Here is a 26,331-nt window from a genome sequence, read left to right as displayed (position 1 = left end):
GTCCTTGAGTCACCATTTTGTCCATCAATGAAATTGGTCATCATTATTTACACTCCTAACATTTCAAACTGAATAATGTGTATGCATACCCAAATCTCAGTTCCTTTACTTCATTTAAAATCTTAACATTTCAAATGTAATTCTCTTCCAAAATATATTATTTCAAATTTTTAGCATTAAACTTCATTTGTTGCCTATTTGCCCAGCTTGCTAGCATATCTATGATTTCTTTGTAGCTTTTCATAGTCTTTGTTGGAGTATCTTATCCTTGTTAATATACAGTTCTATTTCTCAATTATGTTTCTTCCATTTACCCAGGCAAGACTCCTTTCTTAACTTGCTCTAATTTGTTTTATTTTTTCAGTCAAGTACTTTTTCCTTGTGTGTTACTTTTCTGTTTCAACCTGCGTCACCTGCTTGCTCCATTCCATTATACATGCAGTCCAGACCAATCAATGCTAACATGTACCAGCCACACAGCAGCCTTTCAACAATAATCTAGCAGGAACTTTTCACTATTTCCATGACCTCAGTTACTTGGAATTCCAGTCAGCCAATTCCCAATCAGGAATTGTCAGCATATTCTGATATCCTGCCATCAATTTTAGTCCAAATTACTTGTGTATAAAGCAAACTGGAGTGGCCCAAAAACAGACTTCTGTGGAATCATAGAATTTACAGTGCTGAAGGAGGCCATTCGGCCCATTAAGTCTGCACCGGCCCTTGGAAAGAGCACCCCACTTAAGCACACACCTCCACCCTATCGCAGTATCCCCAGCTAACCTTTTTTGGACGCTGAGCGCAATTTATCATGGCCAATCCACCTAAGCTGCACATCTTTAGACTGTGGGAGGAAACCGGAATACCCCAGGAGGAAACCCATGCAGACATGGGGAGAACGTGCAGACTCTGCACAGAGTCTGTGAGCATCACTCTCACTTTTCCACTATGAGGAACTTTTTTTTTTACAACTCCTGCCCTTTGGTCACTGCTTCCTGTAACCTTCCTTTCAATATTGTTTGATTACTGTACTCTATATCAGGATGCACTTTTCTTCCATTTCCATATTTTTGCCTCAATTAATTATTTTTTTCTTCCATGTGCCCCGGCATGGATCCTTTCTTAACTTGCTCTAATTTGTTCACCTTATTTAGTCAAGTACTTTTTCCCTTGCGGTTTACTTTTCCGTTCTTTAACTGAACCTAAATAATATTTTTTTTAAAATTGTTTTTATTGTCACAAGTAGACTTACATTAACACGACAATGAAGCTACTGTGAAAATCCCCTAGTCTTGACACTCCGGCGTCTGCTCGGGTACACAGAGGGAGAATTCAGAATGTCCAATTCACCTAACAAGCACGTCTTTCAGCACTTGTGGGAGGAAACGGGAGCACCCGGAGGAAACCCATGTAGGCACGGGAAGAACGAGCAGATTCCACACAGTCAGTGACCCAAGTGGGAGTCGAACCTGGGACCCTGGCGCTTTGAAGCAACAGTGCTAATCACTGTGCTACAGTGCCGCCCCATATATATTGTGATCACTGTATCTCAAATGTTCACCTTGGGTCACCTGCTTGCTCTGTTTTATTATCCAGTCCAGGCCAATTAATGCTACCATGTACCCACCAGACAGCAGTCTTGCAACAGTATTAGCAGGAACTTTTCACTGTTTCCATGACCTCAGTTACTTGGAATGTCCTCTTGAGCAGAACCTGATTGCATTGTTGTTAAAGCCTCAGGTCAGACCCATAAATATGACTAATAGACTTAGCTGCGTAGTAGTCCTGAATATGATGGCCACAGTAATTATGTAGTGAAGGTTATTGTGGAAACCTCACACAAAACAGCTGTTATATTGTTCCAGACCTTTGAGCAAAACTCAGAACAAGGTGACAGCCCCCATTACAGTTCAGTTTATTTGGAACATTTAGCAGCATCTACATAGTAATGCAGTTAATATTGTGTATCAAAACATAAAAGGGAAGGCTAGCCAGCAGGGCCCCATTGGAAAGATAAAAAAAGAGTGAGAACATATTATCCACCCAATGAGTGAATGTGTTGATGTATGTCTTGGCTTTGGTGGAATATATTCTCGAAGATACTCTTCAGTAACCCTGCAGCTGTCAGCCTCTACCCTAAACGTTCCTATTGTTCCACTCAGTGAGCAGGAATAAAGAGCTGAAATAGAGCTATATATCCCGTGGTCTAGATTCAAACGTGCTTCATAATTTAGTGCTCTCGGTTTGGTTCAAATTATCGAATCCAAGTTTTAAATTTGTGTCAATTTTAAAAAAAGTTTCAGATAGATTTGCAAAATGCTTAGTCATTTGTGCTTGAACATTATGATGTTGCTGATGAGTGCCCATTATCTCTTGCTATCCCTCAGTAAAAATTACTCTGTTCACAAGTGGAAAAGCTAATAGCACTTTCATGTTTTTGTGCCTATTCCATGTATTTCCGATTCCTTTCATTTGCAAGATTAATTTTTTAAGTGTTTTGACATGTCACAAAAGAATTTTAATTTTACAAGTTGCACAATTAAATGTGACCTGTTAAGTTCAGGCAGATACCCTCTCTGTACCACATCTGAATTGGAGATTTGCACAGGATACATATAGAAGAGCTTCAGTCAAAGTCTCCAAACTACTGAACCTCTTTTTTTTTTTTAATACCAAGTTATGTGCAGTTTTGGAATCCACATTATAGGAGGGATGTGATAGCACTGGAAAGGGTGCAGAGGGGATTTACCAGGATGTTGCCTGGGTTGGAGGGTTTTAGCTATGAAGAGAGATTGGATAGACAGGGGTTGTTTTCCTTAGAGCAGCGGAGACTGAGGGGGGGGGGGGGGGGAACACATGATTGAAATGTATAAAAGTGAGAGACCTAGATAGCTTAGGCGGAAAGAAATCTTTCTCCTTGGTCGAGGGATCAGTGACCACTGGCCATAGATTTAAGGTAAGGGGCAGGAGGTTTATAGGGGATGTGAGGAAACATTTTTACCCAGAGGTTACAGGGAGTTTGGAACTCCTGCCTGAAAAGGTGGTGGAGGCAGAGATCCTTATTAACATTTAAGAAATATTTAGATGTGCACTTGCGATGCCAAGGCACACAAGGCTATGGGCCAAGTGCTGGAAAATGGGATCAGAATACTTAAGGTTTTTGACTAACTCCGATGCGCTGGGCCTAAAGGCTTTTTCTGTGCTGTAGTCCTCTGACTATCTCTTTCACAGAACTGTATGATCTGGTGATTGCAGAGGGCAGTATTATTATCACATCTGAAAATAATTCAACCAACAGATCCTATAAATGCTTCCACATACTAATTCTATAAGAGTAGAACATTTGCAGAGTGCAGTAGAATTAGAAAACTTACACAGCCACGGGATGTCAGTTAATTCATATTATTTTTAAGAAGAGAAATTGTTTTTGATATTAATGCCATTTTCCTTCTGGCTGTTCATGCCTGATACCGACCATCAGTGGAAGGTGTTGCAACTTCCCACTCGGTGCTGTGCCTTGGGAAGCGGAAGGGAAGCTGGCAGCTGAACACAGGTTCAGGCTGGGAGGAGCTCATGTCTGATTTATGGTTATGGATCATGAGCTCATGTTTATCTGTTGCCTGGTAACCATGTTGAGCATAGTACAATGAAAAAGATACAAGGCTCTGCAGTTAAAGGTTATACCCATCAATGCTACAATAAACTTGAACTATATACACGCATGGCTCAAGATGTTTTATAAGAAGAAAGGATTCTGATTCATGAGCTGGTATGGTAGTTTGTGAGCTGCACCAATGGGAGTTAGCACTGCTGCCTCACTGCCTCAGGGACCCGGGTTTGATTCCAACCTCGGGTAACTTTCTTTGTGGAGTTTGCACGTTTCTCCCCATGTTTGTGTGGGTTTCCTCCCACAGTCCAAAGATGTGCAGGTTAGATAGAGTGGCCATGCTAAATTGCCCCTTGGTGCAGCTGCACGAATAGGATGGTCTTTCGAAGAGTCTGTGCAAACCTGATGGGCTGAATGGCCTCCTTCTGCACTATAGGGATTCTATGATTCTAATACAGCCGAACATAAACACAACCATAATCGGAACCCTCACAACTGCAACTGTGGGGGAGGTTTCACTGAATATAGCCGGTGAAAAGGAAGGGAACGAGTTAAGCAACTTGGGAGAGACTTCAATTTAGGCACATAGGCAAAAAAAGAAAAAGATTAAACTATCATCTAGTTAAAAAGAAATGAGGATGGGAGGCAAAAATTAGAAAATATAGAAGTCCAATGTGAACAGGTGGCGCAGTGGTTAGCACTGCTGCCTCATAGCGCTGGGACCTGGAATTGATCCCAGCTCCAGGTCACTGTCTATGTGGAGTCTGCGCATTCTCCCCGTGTTGTCGTGGCTCTCACCCCCACAATCCAAAGGTGTGTAGGGTAGGTGGATTGGCCACACTAAATTGCCCCTTATTTGGAAAAAAATGTTTAAAAGAAAAAAAGGAAAAATGTGAGGAGAGGGAACCGTCTTAATTGGAGACCATATTATAGGATGAGATAATGAGGATTTCAGTAAGAAGCAGCAGAAAGAGATTTCCTTTGTGAAAGGTTTAGATACATTATGTGAATGCATTCTAACTCCGCTTTTTTCAAAGTGGGGGTCCTGACTCATGGTGTAAATCAGTTCACCAAAAGTGATCCCCGAAGATCGGCTGACCATTTTTTCTGTTTTCTCTGGGTAAATTGTCACTGTAGTACAGTGTATGACCACATGAGGCTGATGTAGAAGCCTGTGCCATGGACTTTCTTCCTTCCCTGGGCCAAAGTGTAGTCAGGAAACTGTATAATCCTCTTTGGCTGGCAATTTCTGCTATTGTGTTCAGCGTCGGGATCTGTATTCTTTCTAAATTCAATGTGTCACTAACAAACCCTGTGCATTCTCTCAGTTAACTCTTAGGTACAGCCTCCTCCACCCCTATAAGCCCCGATTTCCAAACTCTCTCCACACCAGCAGCACTTGTCCTTCAACAACAACTTTTTTTTTCTTCATCAATTCCCACGCCGTTATCCACCCCCTCTTCCCAGGTACTTGTCCCAGGCATCTGTCGTTATTGTGTGGCTCAATAAGCTCGATTAGCTGAATTGGTTCCTGTACCACATGGACTTCTGTTGTAAACCAAGGATGGCATTAGCTGGCGACTGCACTACACTCATGTGTACAAGAGCTGGTAAAATGTTTCAGGTGTATGGACTGAAATGTGTCTTTGCGTATTGGTCAGCTGAGTTGTGCCCAGCGTTTTTTTTTAAAGCATGTTTTCAGTCTTATGTATTTACCTGGGAAACGGTACTTACAGGCGTCCAGCGACATTCTGTCTGAGTGTGTTTTTGGTTCAGCAATTAGGGCTTCTCTTTCTGAAGTGGCAGTATTGAGCTTAATTTTCTATCCAGGTCGTGTTACATTTTGAAAGAGTGAATATGATGTTGTTAAAGCTGTAATATTGAGCCTGTTAATCCTTCCAGCCCTTGCATGCAATTATCCAAATGCTAACAATGGGGTGTGAAGATATAAAGTAATCAAATAATCCTGAGTTACACCCTTTAGCAAGGTGTCAGAATAGAGCTGTCCTTTAAGGTGAAACAGTGGAACTTCCGGTGGCGACATGTAGGTGGAGGTCGCACGTTAGGTGGCTCCTGTTAGAGTCTCTGGTTTTTGAACTTTTATGCCTGGTTTCAGGGATAGTTTGTGAGTTGGTGTGGAAACCTCTAAGGAAGTTGTGAGGTGTCGAAGACCCAGAAAAAGGGCAGTGGAAAGAAGGGGGTGAGCGAATGCCAGCCGTCGAGTTAGTTGGTCAGTCCTCCAGGAAGAACGATGGCGGGGGCTGGGTCACTGAGTGGGACCGCTCCCCTCAGTGGGAACTCTGACCAAGGTGATGTCGGGGGTGTTTGATAGGCCGTTCTCCCAGCATATGGAGGTGCTGCGGAGGGAGATGATGGTGCAATGAAACAGTGGGTGGAGGAGGCAATTACCCTGGTAAAGGCGGCAGTGGTGAATATGTTGGCCGAGGTGCAGGAGCAATGAGTGAAATTGAAGAGGATCGAGGAGGCACTGTCGCAGAACAGTGGCCAGTTCACCGCAGTGGGTGAGGAGCTGCAGAGGATGGTGGAGGTCAACAAATCTGCTTTCACAAGTTACATGTGAAGAAGAAGGTCCTGAATTGGGTGAAACAGAGACGAGAGGTGAAGTGAGAAGGTGTTGGTGTATGAATATACCAAGACCTGACGATAGAGCTGGCGAGAAGGCAGGTGGCCTTCGGATCGATGATGGCAGAACTGTATAGCAACAGCGTGAGGTTTGGAGTGGTCTACCCTGCAAAGTTGAGAGTGACACACAATTTGAGCGATTTCTATTTCGAGACGGTGGAGGCGACGGAGTTGTCTGTGAAGGCTAAAGGACTGGGACTTGGTTTGAGAGGATGGGATTGTTTTTTCTTATGGAGGGTTTTATCTATTTGATGTTTTTTTTTATTTTTCTGTCTTTTGAATGCGGGGGAGTTAGTTTACCTTTGTTTAGATTTGTTTGCATTTGTATTGGGTTTCTGTCTTCTCTGGGAGTGCGGTTTTGAACTGTTTTTGTAATATGTGGAAGGTGGGAGATTGTTGGGGTATGTGGGACCATGGAATGGGAGGAGGGTGGGGGGCTTTGGCAGGGGTCACCACACTAGCAAGCGAATGTTGGTTCATGAACGGGAGTATGGAGGGGCCAAGGTCGTTGGAGCCTGCTCGAACAGGATTCGATGGGCCTGTGAGGTGCGAAAGGTGGGAGCAGGTGATCGATACTGGGAGAGGTGTTTGTATGAGGAAGTGGATGGGAGGATTCTGGGAGGATGGAGGGGAGGCATCCCTCGGTATCAAAAGGATGGGGAGGGCCAGATCAGAGGGGCATGTCCCAGGGTTATGGTGATTTGTGGAGTTTCCACACTATTAAGAGTTTAGTGGCTTGTGTGGTGATGCTGCAGAGACCCGTTTGAGGGTGAAGGATCAGGTGAGGCTTTGGAAGGGTTGGGAGAATCAGGTGTTTCATTTGAAGTTTGATAGTAGGGCTCGGAGGGTAGTGATACAGGTGGGCATGATTTCCGGTGGTGGCTGATCAAGGGACAGGTATGTGGTAGTGACGGGTGCATTAGAGGGATGTTTTGTGGCACTGACGAGTGTATATGGCCCCACTGGGACGATGTGGGACTTGTGAAGCGGGCACTGGGTGCATTCCTGGATTTAGATACCCATGAGCTGATAGTAGAGGTGACGGGGGTCACTGGAACATAGTGTTGGAACCAAAGGTTGCCAAGTCCCAGCTGCGTCCGGGGTGGGGGGGGGGGGGGGGGGGGGAGGTGGCAAAGATGTTGGCTGGGTTCATGAGGGAGATGGGAGGAGTGGACCTAATGGAGGTTTTTGCATCCAAGGGATCGAGACTTTTTTGTGGTGGGAAAGGTGCTGTTGGCTGGGGTTAAGAGGTCGGAGTACTCGGCAATTGTGATTTCAGATCACGCTCCCCACTGGATGGATCTGGTTTTGGAGAATGGGGCAGCTCAGAGACTGGGGTGGAGAATGGATGTGGGCTTAGTGCACCAGAGCTAAACAGGAGTTGATGGGAATCAGGGGGGAAAACTCGCCACTGGTTAGAGTCATACCTGGCACAAAGGAAGATGGCTGTGGTGATTGGAGGTCAATCATTTCAGCTCCAGGACCTCATTGCAGGAGTTCCTCAGGGTAGTGTCCTTGGCACAACCATCTTCAGCTGCTTCATCAGTGACCTCCATTCCATCATAGGTCAGAAGTAGCGCTGATTGCAGATGATTGCATGATGTTCAGCACCATTAGCGACAACTCAGATAATGAAGCAGTTCATGTCCAAATGCAGTAAGACCTGGACAATATCCAGGCTTCGACTGACAAGTGCCAAGTTACCTTCGTGTCTTAGAAGTGCCAGGCAATGACCATATCCTAAAAGAGAGGATTGAAAGGTGTTCGAGACATTTGATATGGACCTGTATAGGTCGGAGCACCGGAGGGGGGAAGGCGGGGGGGGGGGGGGGGGGGGGGGGGGGGGAAAGAGATGTGGGACTTTCCAAGTGGGATAGAGTGTCCAAAGGTGGGAGAGGCAGAGAGGGCAGGGTTGGATGACCCTGTGCGGGAGCATGAGGTGAAGGTGGAGATTGATGCAGGCAGGCAAGGTGGAGGGACCCGATGGGTTTCTGTTTGAATTTTACAAAATATTTAAAGACAAGTTGGCACTGTTGATGGTGGAAATGTTTGAAGATGCGATGGATAGGGGTGTCTTGCTGCAAACAATGGGGCAGACTTCCATCTCGCTGTTGTTAAAGAAGGACGAGGACCCGGTGCAGTGTGGGTTGATTTGGATTCTGTTTATTGTCACATGTACCAAGGTACAGTGAAAAGTATTTTTCTGCGAGCAGCTCAACAGATCATTAAGTGTATGAAAAGAAAAGGAAATATACGAAAATACATAGGGCAACACATGCAACTACATAACACCGCCATCGAGTGAAGCATACAGGGGTCTTGTGTTAATGAGGTCAGTCCATAAGAGGGTCATTTAGGAGTCTGGTAACAGCAGCGAAGAAACCGTTTTTGAGTCTGTTCGTGCGTGTTCTCAGACTTCTGTATCTCCTGCCCGATGGAAGAAGTTGGAAGAATGAGTAAACCAGGTGGGAGGGGTCATTGATTATGCTGCCCGCTTTCCCCAGGCAGCGGGAGGTGTAGATGGAGTCAATGAATGGGAGGCAGGTTCATGTGCTGGACTGGGCTGTGATTCCGCCTCTCTGAAGTTTTGTGCGGTCTTGGGCCGTGCAGTTGCCATACCAAGCTGTGATGCAGCCAGATAGGATGCTTTCTATGGTGCATCTGTAAAAGTTGGTAAGAGTTAATGTGGGCATGCTGTTATGGACCAGGGTTTAGAAAACTCCAAAGTATATCATGGAGTTCACCTGACACACAACTTTTAATAGATTTTGGTTATGGGGAGCACAAGGGCCCACTTTACAGGTGTGATGCAACAGAGATCTAAAGTATTTTAAAAACAAAACAGTGTTTATTCTATGAATTCAGTTCGCACTTTATAAACACACAGTAAACATCTTATCAACTACAAACACTGATACGTTCCCAAATACAATATTCTATAGGTAACCCTTAATAACTTTCCGAACATCCATAAGCCCCAAACACTTTTTAACAAAGACAGCAGGTTTAAATTCTCTACAGAAACAGGTGTTACTTTTAAATCATCAATGAGCTGAAGACATTCTTTAGCGTGTAGAGAGAAAAATCAATACACACATCTGCCTGGTTCACATGCAGCTCTCCAACTGAAAGTGAAACTAAACACAGAGCCAAAACCAGCTTTCAGCACAAAATAAAAGTAAAAAGCAGAGCAGAGCCCAGCTCCAACCACACGCTGACATCGCTGCAGCTATTTGTTAACACCCATTTCTTAAAGGTAAATCCACCTGCCAATGCCGAATTTCCTTAGTTTCCTGAGGAAGTATAGGCGCTGTTGTGCTTTCTTGGTGGTAGCATCGACATGGGTGGACCAGGCCAGATTTTTGGAGATGCATACCCCATGGAATTTGAAACTGCTAACCATCTGCACCTCGGCCCCGTTAATGCTGACAGGGCTGTGTGCAGTACTTTGCTTTCTGAAGTCAATGACCAGCTCTTTAGTTTTGCTGGCATTGAGGGATAGATTGTTGTCGCTGCACCACTCCACTAGGTTCTCTATCTCCCTCCTGTATTCTGACTCATCGTTATTTGAGATCCGGCCCACTATGGTCGTATCGTCAGCAAACTTGAATAAGCAAATACTTTGGCGTTAAGGTTGGAAGGGTATCTTCCAAAGGTGATCGGGGAGGACCAGATGGGGTTCGTAAAGGGAAGACAGTTGTTCTCGAATGTGAGGAGGTTGCTGAAAGTGGTACTTTCTCCGGCAGAGGGGAGGGAGACTGAAGTGGTAATGGCATTGGATGCGGAGAAGGCGTTTGTCCGGGTTGAGTGGAGTTATTTAATGGCGGTACAAGAGAAATTTGGGTTTGGGCCAAAGTTTGTGGCGTAGCTGCTATATAAGGAGCCAATGGCGAGCGTGCGTACGAACAGTATGAAAGTATTTTGCTTTGCATCGGGGTACAAGGCAGGGGTGCCCATGCTCATGTCCCCCCTTCTGTTTGCTTTGGCTGTAGTGCCCTTGGCCATTGCGCTGAGGAGTCCGGGGTTGAGGAAGGGGATAATGGGGTGGGGTTGGTGGTGGTGGAACGTAGAATGTCCCTTTATGCAGATGATTTGTTGCTGTCTATTTCGGAGCCAAGCACGTTGGTGGGAGTATAATGGGGTTGGTCCAGAGATTCGGGATTTTTTTCGGGGACTGAATTCAGGGGCGAATGAGTATTTTGAGGTCTCCCTATCTGGAGTGGCGGTGAGGGGGCTGCCGGTTCACCTGGCAGTGTCTCGCTTCAGGTATTTGCCGGTGCAGGTGGCCCAGGATTGGGCAGGGCGTTGGAAGTTTAATTTCACTCGTTTGATGTGGAGGGTGAAGCCCGATTTGCTGAGGTGGGATAATCTCCCTCTGTCATTGGCGGGCCGGGTGCAGGTAGTTAAATGAATGTTTTCCTGCTATTCCTATTCTTGTTTCAATGTCTGCCGGACTTTTTGCCTAAATCTTTCTTCAGAGGAGTGGACAGGTTCATCTCCTCGTTTCTTTTGGGGAGGTAGAGTGTGTGGGGTTAAGAAGGTGATACTGCAGAGGGGTTGGCAGCCAGGGGGGTTAGGCCTCTCGAACATTTGTTGTATTATTATTGGGTGGCAAAAGCAGCGAAGATGTGGGGCTGACGCAGGGAGGGTGGGGGAAGAGCTCTGAGGGTAAAGATGGAGGCAGGTTCTTTTTTTTTTTTATTTAGAATACCCAGTTCATTTTTCCCAATTAAGTGACAATTTAGCATGGCCAATCCACCTAACTTGCACATCTTTTGGTTGCGGGGGCAAAACCCATGCAAACACGGGGAGAACGTGCGAACTTCGCACGGACAGTGACTCAAAGCCGGGATCGAACCTGGGACCTCGACGCCGTGAAGCAGCAATATGGAGGCGGATTCTTGTATGGGGTTGCGGGCGCTGGCAACGGCGCGGCTCCCGATGGCCCCAAGGAAGTATACGATGAATCTGGTGGTGCTGTCCACGGTGACGATTTGGAGGCAGTTTACACAGCACGTTATACTGGGGTCCAGGTCAGGGGGGGTATGCCAATCAGGGGGAATCATGGGTTTGAGCCGGGGAGGCTGGATGCATGGCTTCGGGGATGGGAAATGATTACGGTAATGAAGGATCTGTTCCTGGGAGGGCAGTTTGTGTGTTTGAAGGAGTTGGACAAGAAGCATGGGTTGGCGCGGGGGGAAAGCTTTGCGTATACGCAGATGCAGGACTTTGCGAGGAAGATTTTTCTGACCTTCATTATTGCCCTACCTTCTTGCTGTTTGAGACAGTGCTGTCAGTGAGGGTTGGAGAGGGATGACGTCTCGGCGCTTTATGGGAGGATTCTGGAGGAGGATGGGTTGTCTATGGAGGGGGTTACAGTGAAGTGGGAGAAAAAGCTGGGGGCGGTGCTTGAAGAGAGATTGTGGTGTGAGGTGCTGCAGAGGGTGAATGCCTCGACTTTGCACGTGAGGTTGGGGTTGATGCAGCTGAAGGTGATGTACAGGACACACTTTACAAAATCAAGGATGAGCTGGCTGTTCAAAGGGTGGAGGATGTCTGTGAATGATGTGGGTCCTACAGCTGTCACATGTTTTGGTCTTGTCCGAAGCTAGAAGGGTTTTGCAAGACGGTGTTAAGTATAATTTTTGGGGTCTTATACGTGGATGTGGAGCCCGGTCTCCTGGAAGCCATATTCGGGGTGTCGGAGCTGCAGTACGGGGTGGGGGCAGATGTCTTAGCCTTCGCCTTGCTGATTGCTCGTAAGTGGGTCTTGCTGAGGTGGTGGTCAGCCTGTCCACCCTGTGCCTCGGCATGTCGTGGGAACCTGCTGAAGTTTTTGACTCTGGAGACGGTGACGTTCGCGCTGAGAGAGGCGAGTGAGGGGTTCTACAATTGTTGTGGTTTGTTCATCGTGCAGTTTTGGGAGTTGGTTATCATTGACTGCTGAGGGGCGATGTTTGGGGGAGGCTTTTTTTTTGTTTGGGGTTGTTTTGTATTGTAAACCTGTTGAAAATTTGTTGAATAAAAATAATTTTTTTTAAAAAGGTGAAACAACAGCTTAATTTACAATTTTTACTTTTAATAGTTCAGATGTGTCAAAAACGAATGTGATATTTATAGAAGTAACTATGGAGAATCTATCATGAACCTGGCGTGGGTCGCGAGAGTTAGCCATTTGGTAAAAGTGGGCCATTTGGAAAAAAAAGTTTGAAAAACACTAACTCACGAAGCAGTGGAAAAGAAATTAAGGATGAAATTTGCAAACCAACCTAGAGGACTTTAATAATAATTAATAATCGCTTATTGTCACAAGTAGGCTTCAATGACGTTACTGTGAAAACCCCTAGTCGCCACATTCCGGCGCCTGTTTGGGGAGGCTGGTACGGGAATTGAACCCGCGCTGCTGGCATTGTTCTGTATTACATAGAACAGTACAGGCCCTTCAGCCCACGATGTTGTGCCAACTATTTATCCTAATCTAAGATCAACCTAACCTACACCCCTTCAATTTACTGCTGTCCATGTGCCTGACTAAGAGTCGCTTAAATGTCCCTAATCACTCAGACTCCATCACCTCTGCTGGCAGTGCATTCCTCGCACTCACCTACCCCTGACATCTCCCCTGTACATTCCTCCAATCACCTTAAATCTATGTCCCCTCGTGACAGCCATTTCCGCGGTGGCGAAAAGTCTCTGGCTATCAACTCTATCCATGCCTCTCATCACCTTGTACACCTCTATCAAGTTGCCTCTCTTCCTTCTTCTCTCCAGTGAAAAAAGCCCTAGCTCCCTCAACCTTTCTTCATAAGACATGCCCTCCATTCCAGGCATCATCATAGTAAATCTCCTCTGTACCCTCTCCAAAGCATCCACATCCTTTCTATAATGAGGCGACCAGAACTGGACACAATATTCCAAGTGTGGTCTAACTAGGGTTATATAAAGCTGCAGCAAAACCTTGCGGCTCTTAAATTCAATCCGTCTGTTAATGAAAGCCAACACACGATACGCCTTCTTAACAACCCTATCAACCTGGGTGGCAACCTTTGAGGGATCTATGTACGTGGACCCCAAGATCCCTCTGTTCCTCCACACTTCGAAGAATCCTGCCTTTAACCCTGTATTTGTCATTCAAATTCGACCTTCCAAAATGAATCACTTCACATTTATCTAGGTTGAACTCCATCTGCCACTTCTCAGCCCAGCTCTGCATCCTGTCAATGTCCTGTTGTAACGTGCAACAGCTCCCAACACTATCTACAACTCCCCCAACCTTTGTGTCATCGGCAAACTTACTAACCCACCCTTCCACTCCCTCACCAAGTCATTTATAAAAACCACAAAGAGCAGAGGTCCCAGAACAGATCCTTGCGGTACACCACTGGTCACCGACCTCAGGCGGAATACTTTCCATCCACTACCACTCGCTGTCTTCTTTCGGCCAACCAATTCTGTATCCAGACAGCCAAATTTCCCTGTATCCTATGCCCCCTAACTTTCTGAATGAACCGACCTTGGGGAACCTTATCAAATGCCTTACTGAAATCGATATACACCACATCCACTGCCCGACCTTCATCAATGTGTCTCGTCACATCCTCAAAGAATTCAATGAGGCTTGTGAGGCATGACCTGCCCCTCACATGCCATGCTGACTATCTTTAATCAAACTATAAATCCTATCTCTCAGAATCCTTTCCAATATTTTGCTCATCACAGACTGATGGGTCTGCAATTCCCAGGGATTTCCCTATTACCTTTCTTGAACAGGGAATCAATATTTGCCTTCCTCCAATCATCCGGTACTACTCCAGTGAAGAGTGAGGATGCAAAGATCATTGCCAATGGCGCAGCAATTTCCTCCCTTGCTTCCCGTAGTAACCTTGGGTATGTCCCATCAGGCCCAGGGGACTTATCTATCCTGATGCTTTTCAAAAATTTCCAACACATCCTCCTCTTTTTTTGTTAACTTAGAGTATCCAATTATTTTTTTCCAAATTAAGGAGCAATTTAGCGTGGCCAATCCACCTAACCTGCACTTCTTTGGGTGCGAAACCCACGCAAAAACGGGAAGAATGTCCAAACTCCACACGGACAGTGACCCAGAGCCGGGATCGAACCTGGGACCTCGGCGCCGTGAGGCAGCAGCACTAACCACTGCGCCACCGTGCTGCCACAGCCTCCTTAATATCAACCTGTTTGAGCCTATTAACCTGGTTCACACTGTCATCATGAGCAACAAGGTCCCTCTCTACAGTGAATACTGAAGCAAAATATTCATTTAGGGCCTCACCCATCTCCTCAGACTCTAGGCACAAGTTGCCTCCACTATCCCTGATCGGCCCTACTTTCACTCTGATCATCCTCTTATTTCTCACATAAGTGTAGAACGCCTTGGGGTTTTCCCTAATCCTTCCCACCAGGGCTTTTTCATGCCCCCTTCTAGCTTTCCTAAATCCATTTTGAGTTCCTTCCTGGCTACCTTGTAATCCTCTAGAGCCGTGCCAGATGCTTGCTTCCTCAACCTTACGTATGCTTCCTTAGCTCACTCAGCTAAATCGCTGGCTTTTAAAGCAGGCCAGCAGCACGGTTCGATTCCCGTACCAGCCTCCCTGGACAGGCGCTGGAATGTGGCGACTTGGGGCTTTTCACAGTAACTTCATTGAAGCCTACTCGTGACAATAAGCGATTTTCATTCATTTCATTTCATTTCCTCTTGACTAGAAGCTCCACTTCTCTTGTCATCCAAGGCTCCTTCACCTTACCATTCCTTCCTTGTCTCAGTGGGACAAAACTATCCAGCACTCGCAGCAAGTGCTCTTTAAACAACACCCACATTACTGTTGTGCATTTCCCCAAGATCAATTGTTCCCACTTTATGCTCCTCAGCTCCTGTCTAATTACAAGCCAGCTATTTAGCCCACTGTGCTAAACCAGCCCCAACAAAAGGGGACATCAGTTTGGACAACAAAAGTTACAATTGTGGGATGTTTTTATTTTATCCAAGATCTGACTGAGTTAGGGAAAATGTGATGAAAGAGAGCATGTAATATATTTGCCACCATTTTGTCCAATTATATGTTGCATCTCAAACAGGAATGCACTCCTTGAATAAAAACAGAAAATACAGGGTGACAAAGTGGGGCAGTGGTTCGCACTGCTGCCTCATGCGCTCAGGTTCGATCCTGGCCCTGGGTCACTGTCCGTGTGGAGTTTGCACACTCTCCCCACAACTCTAAATTGTCCCTTAATTAACAAAAAATAATTGAATACTTAAATTTATTTTTTAAAAACAGAAAATACTCCAAATACTCAACAGATCCGGCAGCAACTGTGGAGAGTGAAACAGGATCAATTTTTGAGGTCTGTTGAAGTATCATTGAACTGAAACAGCTCTTGTTTCTCTCTCAACAGACACTGCCAGACCTGTTGAATACTTCCAGCATTTTCTGTGTTTATTTCAGATTGCCACAGTATCTCGTATTTGTACTGCTTAACCTAGTTCTGAAGTTGTAGCAAGACAAAAAACAACTTTGTTCAGATCAGGGGGTGGCACGGTGGTGCAGTGGTTAGCACTGCTACCTCATTGCATCGAAGACCCGGGTTCGATCCCGGCCCCGGGTCACTGTCCGTGAAGTGTTTGCACATTCTCCCTGTGTTTGCGAGGGTCTTACCCCCAAGCCCCTAAGATGTGCTTGGTAGGTGAATTGGCCACGCTAAATTGCCCCTTAATTGGGAAAAAACATAATTGGGTACTCTAAATTTATTTATTTTTTTAAACAAAAAAGAGGAACAACAGGGAAATATTTGAACAGGAAATAAGGTACAAATCAATTATATTCTAGTAAAGGGAAAAAAAGTTTGACACTTAAATTAGTAGCACCAACTGGGCAGATAATGAAAAGTAATAAGAATCTTTAGTGTCAGAAGTAGACTTATGTTAACACTGCCATGAAGTTACTGTGAAAATCTCCTAGTCGCCACATTCCGGCGCCTGTTCGGGTACACAGAGGGAGAATTCACCTAACAAGCGCACACCTTTTGGGACTTGTGGGAGGAAACCGGAGCGCCCAGAGGAACCCATGCAGATGCAGGGAGAACGTGCAGAGTCCGCACAGTGATCGAAAGCGGGAATCGAACCTGCGACCCTGGCGCTGTGAAGCAGCAGTGCTAACCGCTGTGCCACCGGGCTGCCATGGTAAAAAGCCAGCCAATATAGAGAATATGTCAGAAAACTACACAAAGTGAGCTTTAAAAAGCTAAAAGAGGTGATGAGGGAATATTAGCAGAGAAAAAAACATAACTAGTAACAGCATTCATAAAGAAAATGATGGAAATCAGAACTGTTCTGATAAAAGGTCATAAACCTGAAACTCTATTTCTCTCTCCACAGGTGCTGCCACAGCTGCTGAGTATTTTCAGCATTTTCTGTTTGTATTTCAGATTTCCACATCCGCAGTATTTTGCTTTTGTATAAACCGTAGCAAATAGGTCTGATGGGAGTATAGATAAAGTAGCAGCTGCTTTGAAACAAGAGTCAAGATGAGCTAGGGAATAGCAATAAGTAAGTACGAGCCTCAATTTTGAGAAGGAGGCGGCTGTTGCCACTGAAAAACCGCTAGAGTTTGCTAGATCATAAAATCGTAAAGATTTGCAGTACCAAAAGAGGCTATTTAGTCCATCATGTCGACATCTACTAGCAAGTAACCATCTAGCTCAATCTTACTTTTCAACTCTTGCTCCATAGCCTTTGTAGGTTACAGCGCTTCAAGTGCATTTCCAAGTACTTTTTGGGGTTTCTACCCTTTAAGCCGTACCCCTTTCAAACAATGAATTCTTCATCCATGCCGTGCTCTGGGTGAAAAAGAAATTTCCCTCAAATCTCCTGTAAACCACCCATCTCTTACCTAGATTTATGCTCCTGGTTATGGACCCTCCAACCATAGAACATAGAACAGTACAGCACAGAACAGGCCCTTCGGCCCTCGATGTTGTGCCGAGCAATGATCACCCTACTTAAACCCACGTAACCGGTATACCCGTAACCCAACAATCCCCCCATTAACCTTACACTACGGGCAATTTAGCATGGCCAATCCACCTAACCCGCACATCTTTGGACTGTGGGAGGAAACCGGAGCACCCGGAGGAAACCCACGCACACACGGGGAGGACGTGCAGACTCCACACAGACAGTGACCCAGCCGGGAATCGAACCTGGGACCCTGGAGCTGTGAAGCATTGATGCTAACCACCATGCTACCGTGAGGCCCCAAAAGGACAATGTCAGGAGTGGGATTTGAACCCACGCCCCTAGAAAGGGACCAGAAATCACCAGGCTTAAACAAGGCAAGGAAACACACTCCTTGAGTCTGGCGCCTTAGACCACTCGGCCACCCTGACATGGTGAATAAAACCTTCCCAATCATGCTCAGACCGCTGCCATAATTTTATGCAATTCAATTAGGTTTTTGTCAGCCTCCTGTTCCAAAGAAAACAATGCGAGCCTGTCCAGTCTTTCCTCGTAACTAAAATTCTCCAGTCCAGACACCATTCTTATCTATCTTCTCTATATCCTCTCCAGTGCAGTCACATCGTTCATCTCGTGCAGTGAACAGAACTGCACACAACACTCCATTTGTGGCCTAACTATTGTTTTTACAATTCCAGCATAAGCTCCTATCTCTTGTATTCTATGCTTTGGCCAATAAAGGCAAATATCTCACGCCGTCTTGACCACCTTATCTACCTGTCCAGTCTCCTTCAGGAATTGTTGGACGTGCACTCCAAGGTCCCTCTGTTTCTGTATACTTCCCCATATCCTACCATTTACAATGTATACTCTTTCCTTCTTTACCTTCCCCAAATGCATTACAGATACCTTGAATATCTTTGGATTTAACTCAGTTTGCCATTATACCGCCCACCTGACTAGTCCATAGGTATCGTTCTGCAGCTGGCTTCTCGATTATCAATCACCCGGCCAATTTTGGTATCCTCTGCAAACTTCTATACCCCCTCCCCGCACATTCGATTCAAATCATTAATATATGCCACAAAGAGCAAGGGACCTATTCTAGAACTGTTACTATTCAAAGAAATAGAATTAAAGAGGTTACTCGGACTCAAGTTGTTCAAACCTGCTGTTTAATTGAAACATTATTAGTACCTGGTGGTATTCTTAGATGCAAGCTGAAATTAGCCATGGAAGAAATAACTAGGGCTCTGAATATAATTTTTCAAAACTCCTATTGTGAGGAACAGAAGGTTGGGAAGTTCTCTTCATAAAAGGAGAAACTGGCATAAGTCAGGAAATCAGAAGCAAGTTAATTCAGTTTTAGTAATCTACTAAAATCTATACTTGGGTGAATATTAAATTCTTGGCGAGCCATGAGCAGATGGGATGGATTTCAAAATGGCAAGTTTATGCTGATCAACTTTACAGAATTCTTTAAAGAAATAACAGACAGGGAAAATACAGCGGATATGGATTTTGACAAAAATGCGATTATTCCATACGACATTAAAGACTTACGACAAAGATAATGATGAATGGAATTAAGAGGAATATGTCCATGTAAGTAGAGGAATATTTGGGGGATATAAATGGTAGAGGTAAAGGAAAGTTTCTTACAATGGAAGGACATGGTTGTGGAGGGATCTTTGTGGCGCTTGTATGCAAATTGAATGATTTAGACTTGGGAATTGAAGGAATAATGACATTTACAAATGGCATTGATAGCCAAATAGTGACAAAAGCTGTATAAAGTTTAAGGAAGACAGTAGAGAGTTAGCAAGATCGGCAGACTTATGGGAGAGACAGTTTAATATAGAGAAATATAAAGTAGTAAATTGTGGAAATACGAAGTACATTGGAGTAAAGAAAAAGAATAAAAGGATATGCTGATAGGGGTAGATGAAATAGGATGGGATAAGACTTCTGTGGAACAGAGCACATGGCAGGAAACAGTTGAGTTGAATGTCTATTCTGTGATGTTCTGTATGTTTTTTAATGTTATTCACTTGTAATATATTCCAGTCCTGAGAAAGAAGTTGTATTTGGAATATTAATTTACTTGTTCTCTCCCGAATGCCGACTGACCCACTGAGTGTTTCCAGCAGTTCTTGTTTTTATAACATTAAATTACATTATCTGGCTTGACTAAATGCAACACTTCTAATTGCGTATCACATTCTTTGGATTAGCCTGCTCAGAGACTAACCATTATTCCAGCCATTTTCATTATTTATACCTGCATCACTGATTGAAAAATATAACAATCACACTTTTATAGGGACCCAATAATCAGGTTAAAACAATTCATATATTTTAACTGTTCAGAGGATAACCGATAACTGGGAGTACCTACAAATCTGTATTATTAATTTGGGATTTCAAGCTGTTATCTCCTGAAGAGATGTCACGATAAAAATCCTCAAACTACTTTTGCAGTGACCACTGGATGAAGTGTATCATTTAATACAATGCTTTCATTCAATAGGGTAGCTACGTTCTATATTAAATCCGGTTTTTATATTATTATTTCTACCACATTTTTGGATGCAGTTTGGCAGTGTCTGGTGTACAACGAGATGATGATCATGAATGCATTAGTGCAGGTTTATCTGCAAATAATTTCCAGTTCATTACTGGACAGTTGTACATAATTGATGTACTTAATCCCCCAATGAAATATCTACCCTCGAGGGAGGTCACAGTCCAGGATGGGCTAATGACACTGAGTTATCTTGGTTCCTGACACATTCTCTTTGTTCCAGCAGGGATGTGGAAGATGATACGGTTGACAAGGACAAGATTCTGCTACAGAAGGAGGCTGAGGTGAGTGTATCAGTTTCTAAGAGGTCAAGCACAGAGAGACCAATGAAAAGGACAAAAGCCTTTATCAGGAGCCAATGAAAAGAAAAAGCCTTTGTCAGGATCATCTTCAGTGATTAACAAGTTAGAGTCCTACAGAGCACCTGGGGGCAAAAAAGAGTTGTGCTTTCTGTTTCTGAACAATTTTGAATCGAGCAGCAAAACAGGAAACATTTTAAAATTTGGAGCCTTTCATTACTTACAGCTGCCTCACTAATTTGTGTTGCTGTTACATCCGGGGTGTATCTGCAATAATAGGGCTATGTCCCCACTCCAGCGCGAAAACGCGGGCGAATCACTCTGGACTTTCGTGAAGAAAGTCCAGACTGATTCTCCTACCTGGAGGGGGTTAGCAGGGCCCCGGACTAGTCCTGTACCTTAGCATGAAGAGCAGCTGGAACAACTAGTTAAAATAATTGCTGCAATGCTGGTTAAAAGCAGCTCTACTCTGCTGCCTCTTCAAATACATATTATTTGCTTCTCCTGAAACTTTGCCAGTGTTCCAGTACCTTGCTTTGCAAAGACAGGGGTGGCGAGAAATATCTGGTTCATTTTAGATAGTAGGTACGTTATCCTATATAAATTTACATCAGTAAAATACTTCACACAAAATCCTGCTCCAGGGCTGCTTAGTGACAGACAAAAAAAAAAGATTTTCCAGAGTAATACACTACAACAGGACGTGATTGCTGCTTTTGGATATTTCCACCTTGCAACATAATTTTCCAATGTGCCCACTAGCTGCAGCAGCACAGGCTGATGTGTTGCATTTCAAGGGTGCGCTTTTCTACTGCACCATACATCCAGAAAACAAGGTTGTGACGTGAGACGAAGCCTGGCGTGTTAATGCACATCACACTGGTGACTGAAGTTTAATGCTTTTAGTCACCTTTTGCTGGTCAACGTGCTAATTTAGACTGTAATGTTCATTCAGTTGGAGAACCACAATGAGCTGTTTTGTGGTTCAGTGAAGTGTGAATGGGGCTGCTATTGTCCAGAAGTGCTATATAAATGCAAATATTCAATTTTTCTAATTTCTGCTCATGTGTTTGTTTGTTTGGCCCCTTGTTCTGCACAGTAATCAATCAGTTTGTCGATGTATTCTGTCGATTATTCCTTTTTGTCTACTATGTATGTACTGTGTTCGTCCCCTTGGCCGCAGAAAAATACTTGTCACTGTACTTTGGTACATGTGACAATAAATCAAATCAATCAATTAAAAAAAACAACTCTCTCTCATCCTCTCCCACTTCTCTCTTTTTCTCTCTCTCTCTCTCTCTCTCTCTCTCTCTCTCTCTCTCACATCCCCTCCCCCTGTTATCCTGAGAGGGGGGGGGGGGCGAGAGACACCTGTATATTTTTTTTAATGGAAGAGTCTCATTTATCTGGCACTTTTGACAATCTCAGGACATGCCAATGTACTTTTCAGCCAATGAAGTGCATTTGAACTGTTGTGTAATGTTCGAAATGTGACAGCCAATTTACACACAGAAAGCTCCTACAAATATGTGTGATAATTACCGGGTAATTTGTAAATATTTGTTGTTGATTTTTGAGGTACCACTATTGGCCAAGTCACTGGGCTATCTCCTCCTGTTCTTCAAAATAGCAACATTGGATTTTTTATGCCCACCTGAGAGGACAGATGAGGCCACGGGTTTGATAATGATAATGATCTTTTTTAGTCACAAGTAGGCTTACATTAACACTGCAATGAGGTTACTGTGAAAAGCCCCTAGTCGCCACATTCCGGCACCTGTTCGGGTACACAGTGGGAGAATTCAGAATGTCCAAATGATCTAATAGCATGTATTTTGGGGTTTGTGGGAGGAAACCCATGCAAACACGGGGAGAACATGCAGACTCCGCGCAGACAGTAACCCAAGCCGGGAATCAAACCTAGGGCCCGTAAAATGTAACGCCATAGTGCTAACCACTATGCTACCGTGCTGCTCCTCTTATCTGAAAGAACATCACCTCCCATAGTGTAGCACCAGAGTGTCAGCCTAGACTTTGCATCTAGATCTTGAGTGGGATTCGAACCAGGATCCCTGTGACTCAGATGCGAAAATGCTGCCAATTGACCAACTTTACTGGAGCGAGAGCAGGAACTGTAATCCTGAAGGGGAATGCGGGCTTAAAGATGGAAAGGAGCAGGCGTGTTGCATAAGGCTGTTGTAAATATCATTTAATCAGGTTCACTGGTCTTCCTAATCAAGGATAAAAATGTCCACTAGTTGATCCACTCAGTTGATTACATCCAGTCAGACAGCTACACTTGAAATAAATCCATTGCTTTGTGCATGCATCCATTCTAATCTAATTACTCTTCGTTGCGTGTGTGTGTGTGGCTGTCAAGCTGCTGAATTCCTTCGGGAGCAGGAGCCTGACATTGTTGAAGGGGTGCGGTTTAAGTGCATATCTTAATGTAGAGCTGACCGGCTCTTAACCATCCTAAGCCTCTGGTCTTTGGTGTCCCAGTGAAATAATTTAGACTGTAATGTTCATTCAGTTGGAGAACCACAATGTGTTTTGTGGTTCAGTGAATATTTTTAACCAGAAATGTGTATGAAGTGTGAATGACGTTGCTATTGTCCTTTTCAGCTTTAAGACTTTCATAGAATTAGAATTTACAGTGCAGAAGGAGGCCATTCGGCCCATCAAGTCTGCACCGGCTCTTGGAAAGAGCACCCTAGCCAAGGTCAACACCTTCACCCTATCCCCATAACCCAGTAACCCCACCCAACACTGAGGGCAATTTTGGACACTAAGGGCAATTTATCATGGCCAATCCACCTAACCTGCACATCTTTGGACTGTGGGAGGAAACCGGAGAACCCGAGGAAACCCACACATACACGGGGAGGATGTACAGACTCCGCACAGACAGTGACCCAAGCCAGAATCGAACTAGGGACCCTGGAGCTGTGAAGCAATTGTGCTATCCACAATGCTACCGCGCTGCCCTAACTTGCCCGAACTTGATTCCAGTTTAATTCCCACTGTTGGGATGAATGTTCTCACTTTGTGTTGACTGTGAAGACCCTAAGTGACAAGGGTTTGATGACATCTCAAAGCATTTTCTGGTGGTTTGATGACATCTCAAAGCATTTTCTGATGGGTCTGTTAATAACAAATAAATGCCTGTAATTGTGAACAACTTGCAGAAAATTGCCATCAGCTCAGGCAGACGAGCAGGATGGCTTGTATATTAAATTGAAATGGTGCAATGGGAATATGTTAAAGTTGGAGTTCAGATATTGTTGTGCGGAGGGTGGTTGAAAGAATTGTGCTAGGTGCTGCACAGCGCAAGTTTATAAATACATATGTTTACGAAATTGCTGCAGATAGAGACCAGCACAGTAGTTATTACTGTAGATTCGCAGCACCAAGAACCCAGGTTCTATTCCCGGCTTGGGTCACTGTGCAGAGTCTGCACGTTCTCCCCATGTCTGCGTGGGTTTCCTCCGGACGCTCCGATTTCCTCCCATAAGTCCCGAAAGATGTGCTTGTTAGGTGAATTAAACATTCTGAATTCTCCCTCAGTGTACCCAAACAGGTGCCATAGTGTGGCGACTTGGGGATTTTCACAGTAACTTAATTACAGTGTTAATGTAAGTTTACTTAGGGCAGCACGGTATCACAATAGTTAGCACAGTAGCTTCACAGCTCCAGGGTCCCAGGTTCAATTACCTGCTTGAGTCACTCGTTGTGTGAAGTCTGCACTTTTCCCTGTGTCTGCGTGGGTTTCCTCCAGGTGCTCCGGTTTCCTCCCACAGTCCAAAGATGTACAGGTTAGGTGGATTGGCAGTGCCAATTTGGATTGGCTATGCTAAATTGCCCTAGTGTCCAAAAAAGGTTAGGTGAGGTTACGGGGATAGGGTGAATGCATGGGGAATGGGATGGAGATGTGGGCTTAGGTGGGGTGCTCTTTCCAAGGGCCGGTGCAGATTCAGTGGGCCGAATGGCCTCCTTCCGCACTGTAAATTCTATGATTCTATACATGTGACAGCAATAAAGATTATTATTACTACTTTCCCCATGTTGGAGTCAAGATTTTACAGCCTTTCACTTGTGCAACCAATGTCCAGGATTTTGGAATGCTGAACATAAAAGTGAAATTTACTGGCCTTCAGTTGGACACGCGTGCGCACACACACACGAACACACACACATGCCCTCTCCTCCTCACCCTCCTCTGCCCACCACCACATGAATGCATATGCAGACATTCGATATGGTATGATCATAAATTTTTCATTTCCTCTCTTTTTATATAACATTTTGTGTCTCGTTTTTATGAGGGGAATATAAAAATGGATTTACTGAAACAATTAATTATTTTGAAACTTTTATTTTTGTGATAACATTTTTAGTGGAAGGCTAAATATTTGTTCATTGGAGCGACTGGTAATGGCACAGCCATAAACGACATATATTATTTTTATTCTCAGAAAATGGAGCTCAATTTATGATTAGCCAGTGTACCTAACAGCCTCTCTCAAAAAAAGAAGATAACTCCTGGCCCCGGATCATTGTCCGTATGGAGTTTGCACATACATCCCGTGTCTGCATGGGTCCCACCCCCATAACCCAAAGATGTGCAGGGTAGGTGGATTGGCCACGGGAAATTGCCCCTTAATTGGGAGGAAAAAAAGAAATGGGTACTTTAAATTTAAAACATTATGTAATGTGTTGTCTTTATAATTGCTTCATACGATAAGGATCTCCGAGCAGCATCTTTCAGCTGTTGTGAAATGTGCCTTTATCAGCAGAACACTTTCTGGTTGGGTTGGGAGGAAATCAGCTGACAGTCTGTGGTTTCTGGGAATTTCTTAAAAAAACAAACACTTGCTTCCTCTCAGTTCCCGGGTTTCTGGAGCACTTGTCCTGTCATGATGTACCGGCACAGCAACGATTGTCATCCAACACAATTTCGATGGACTTGCCTAATTACATTGATTTTATAGGATAGGTTTTCAACTTATGAGCAGTCTCTATAAGGGCAGTTTGGCCAAAGCGTTAGCTTTACCTTCAGGTGGCAAGTTGAAGATCTACTCCTTCATAGTCTTCTCTGAGCAACAGCTGTTATCTAGCACAAATAAGTAAAATAAATGACACTGGCACACATTATACTGCTCTTGCTCAACACTCACTTCCATGCGTGGCATCTGGCAGTGCACTGCACAGCAACAATTGTGTGATACTGTTTGACTGCAAGTTAAGGATGTTTTGGTGACTCTGGAAAGCAACTTTTTGTTTAAGATCCTGTGGCTGATGTGATTGTGTAACCTAAGAAAACTTAGAGCTTCTGCTCTACAGACACAACTATCAAAAGGGAGGTCTTCAATCTCTAGCTTGTTTCTACTCCTCAAGGTAAGGAAGGTTGATGCTTAAAAAAGCAAAATGGGTCTAAATTGGAGATCAGCATCTGGCACCAAAATAGAAGCGGGGATCAGATCACCAAGGTCACTAATACTGAGGTGAGAATGGAAAAGGCGATAAGAGGTTGATTATTTTTGAGTACGTTTTGGATTTCCTCTGTTGACAGGACTTTGTTTGTCTGAGAATGTCACTCTGTCCAAAATTTGGCATGCTTCTCTCGTATTGACCGCAAAGAAGGTTTTGGCACAGGTTGCAACGTAGACGTCTACTGCATCGATCTCTAGAATATAATCATAGAATCTTGCATCGCAGTAGGAAGCCATTTAGCCCACCAAGCTTGTGGCGGCTCATTATAAGCTGTCCAGGTAGTCGCACTATGCAGTTTTTTTTTTCAAAACCTTGAAAATTAATCTTCTTCAAGTACGTGTCCAATTGATGTTTGAGAGTTGCCATAGAATTCGATTCTTTGTAGGTGGGTGTTCAAGGCCTTAACAACTCTGAACAGAAAATAATTTAAATTATTTTAAATGTATGGCCTCTGCCTACCAACCCAATTGCCAAAAGAAGTAGTTCCTCTAGACTGGCTTGATTGAAAATTTACAAGAATGCTACTGGCAATGCTGCCAAAAAGAGAAGGCTGAGGGGTGACCAAATAGAGGTATTTGAAATCATGAAAGATTTTGAGAAAGTAGACAGTGAATATTACTTGTGAAGAATACAACTAGATTTCATCAATGCAAGATAATGAGCAAAATAAAATTAGGGAATTCAGAAGAAACATTCCAAGTATCCTGTGATGCTAGAGAGTTATAGTGCTGGA

The 26,331-nt window shown here is 44.3% G+C and overlaps 1 protein-coding gene and 1 non-coding gene across 4 annotated transcripts in view; one reads left to right on the top strand and one right to left on the bottom strand.

Annotated features, from left to right (window-relative positions):
• Positions 1-26,331, top strand: part of zgc:63587 (uncharacterized protein LOC393431 homolog) — a 183,321-nt gene that overhangs the window by 124,083 nt on the left and 32,907 nt on the right. For 2 of the 3 annotated variants that reach the window (XM_038792947.1, XM_038792958.1), the window contains one exon: positions 20,030-20,090. In XM_038792947.1, the coding sequence (XP_038648875.1) occupies positions 20,030-20,090 (61 nt within the window). The remainder of the gene's footprint in view (positions 1-20,029; positions 20,091-26,331) is intronic. The other variant, XM_038792952.1, reaches the window with a different exon arrangement.
• On the bottom strand, positions 17,535-17,653 carry trnal-caa. The gene is made up of 2 exons: positions 17,616-17,653; positions 17,535-17,580 (listed from the first exon to the last, which is right to left on the bottom strand). It is a non-coding gene; the product is annotated as a tRNA-Leu (tRNA).

Source organism: Scyliorhinus canicula, chromosome 1, assembly GCF_902713615.1.
Source record: "Scyliorhinus canicula chromosome 1, sScyCan1.1, whole genome shotgun sequence".
Lineage (NCBI taxonomy): Eukaryota > Metazoa > Chordata > Chondrichthyes > Carcharhiniformes > Scyliorhinidae > Scyliorhinus > Scyliorhinus canicula.
Note: the sequence above shows the minus strand (reverse complement) of the source record. Positions and strands in the feature narration are given on the sequence as shown.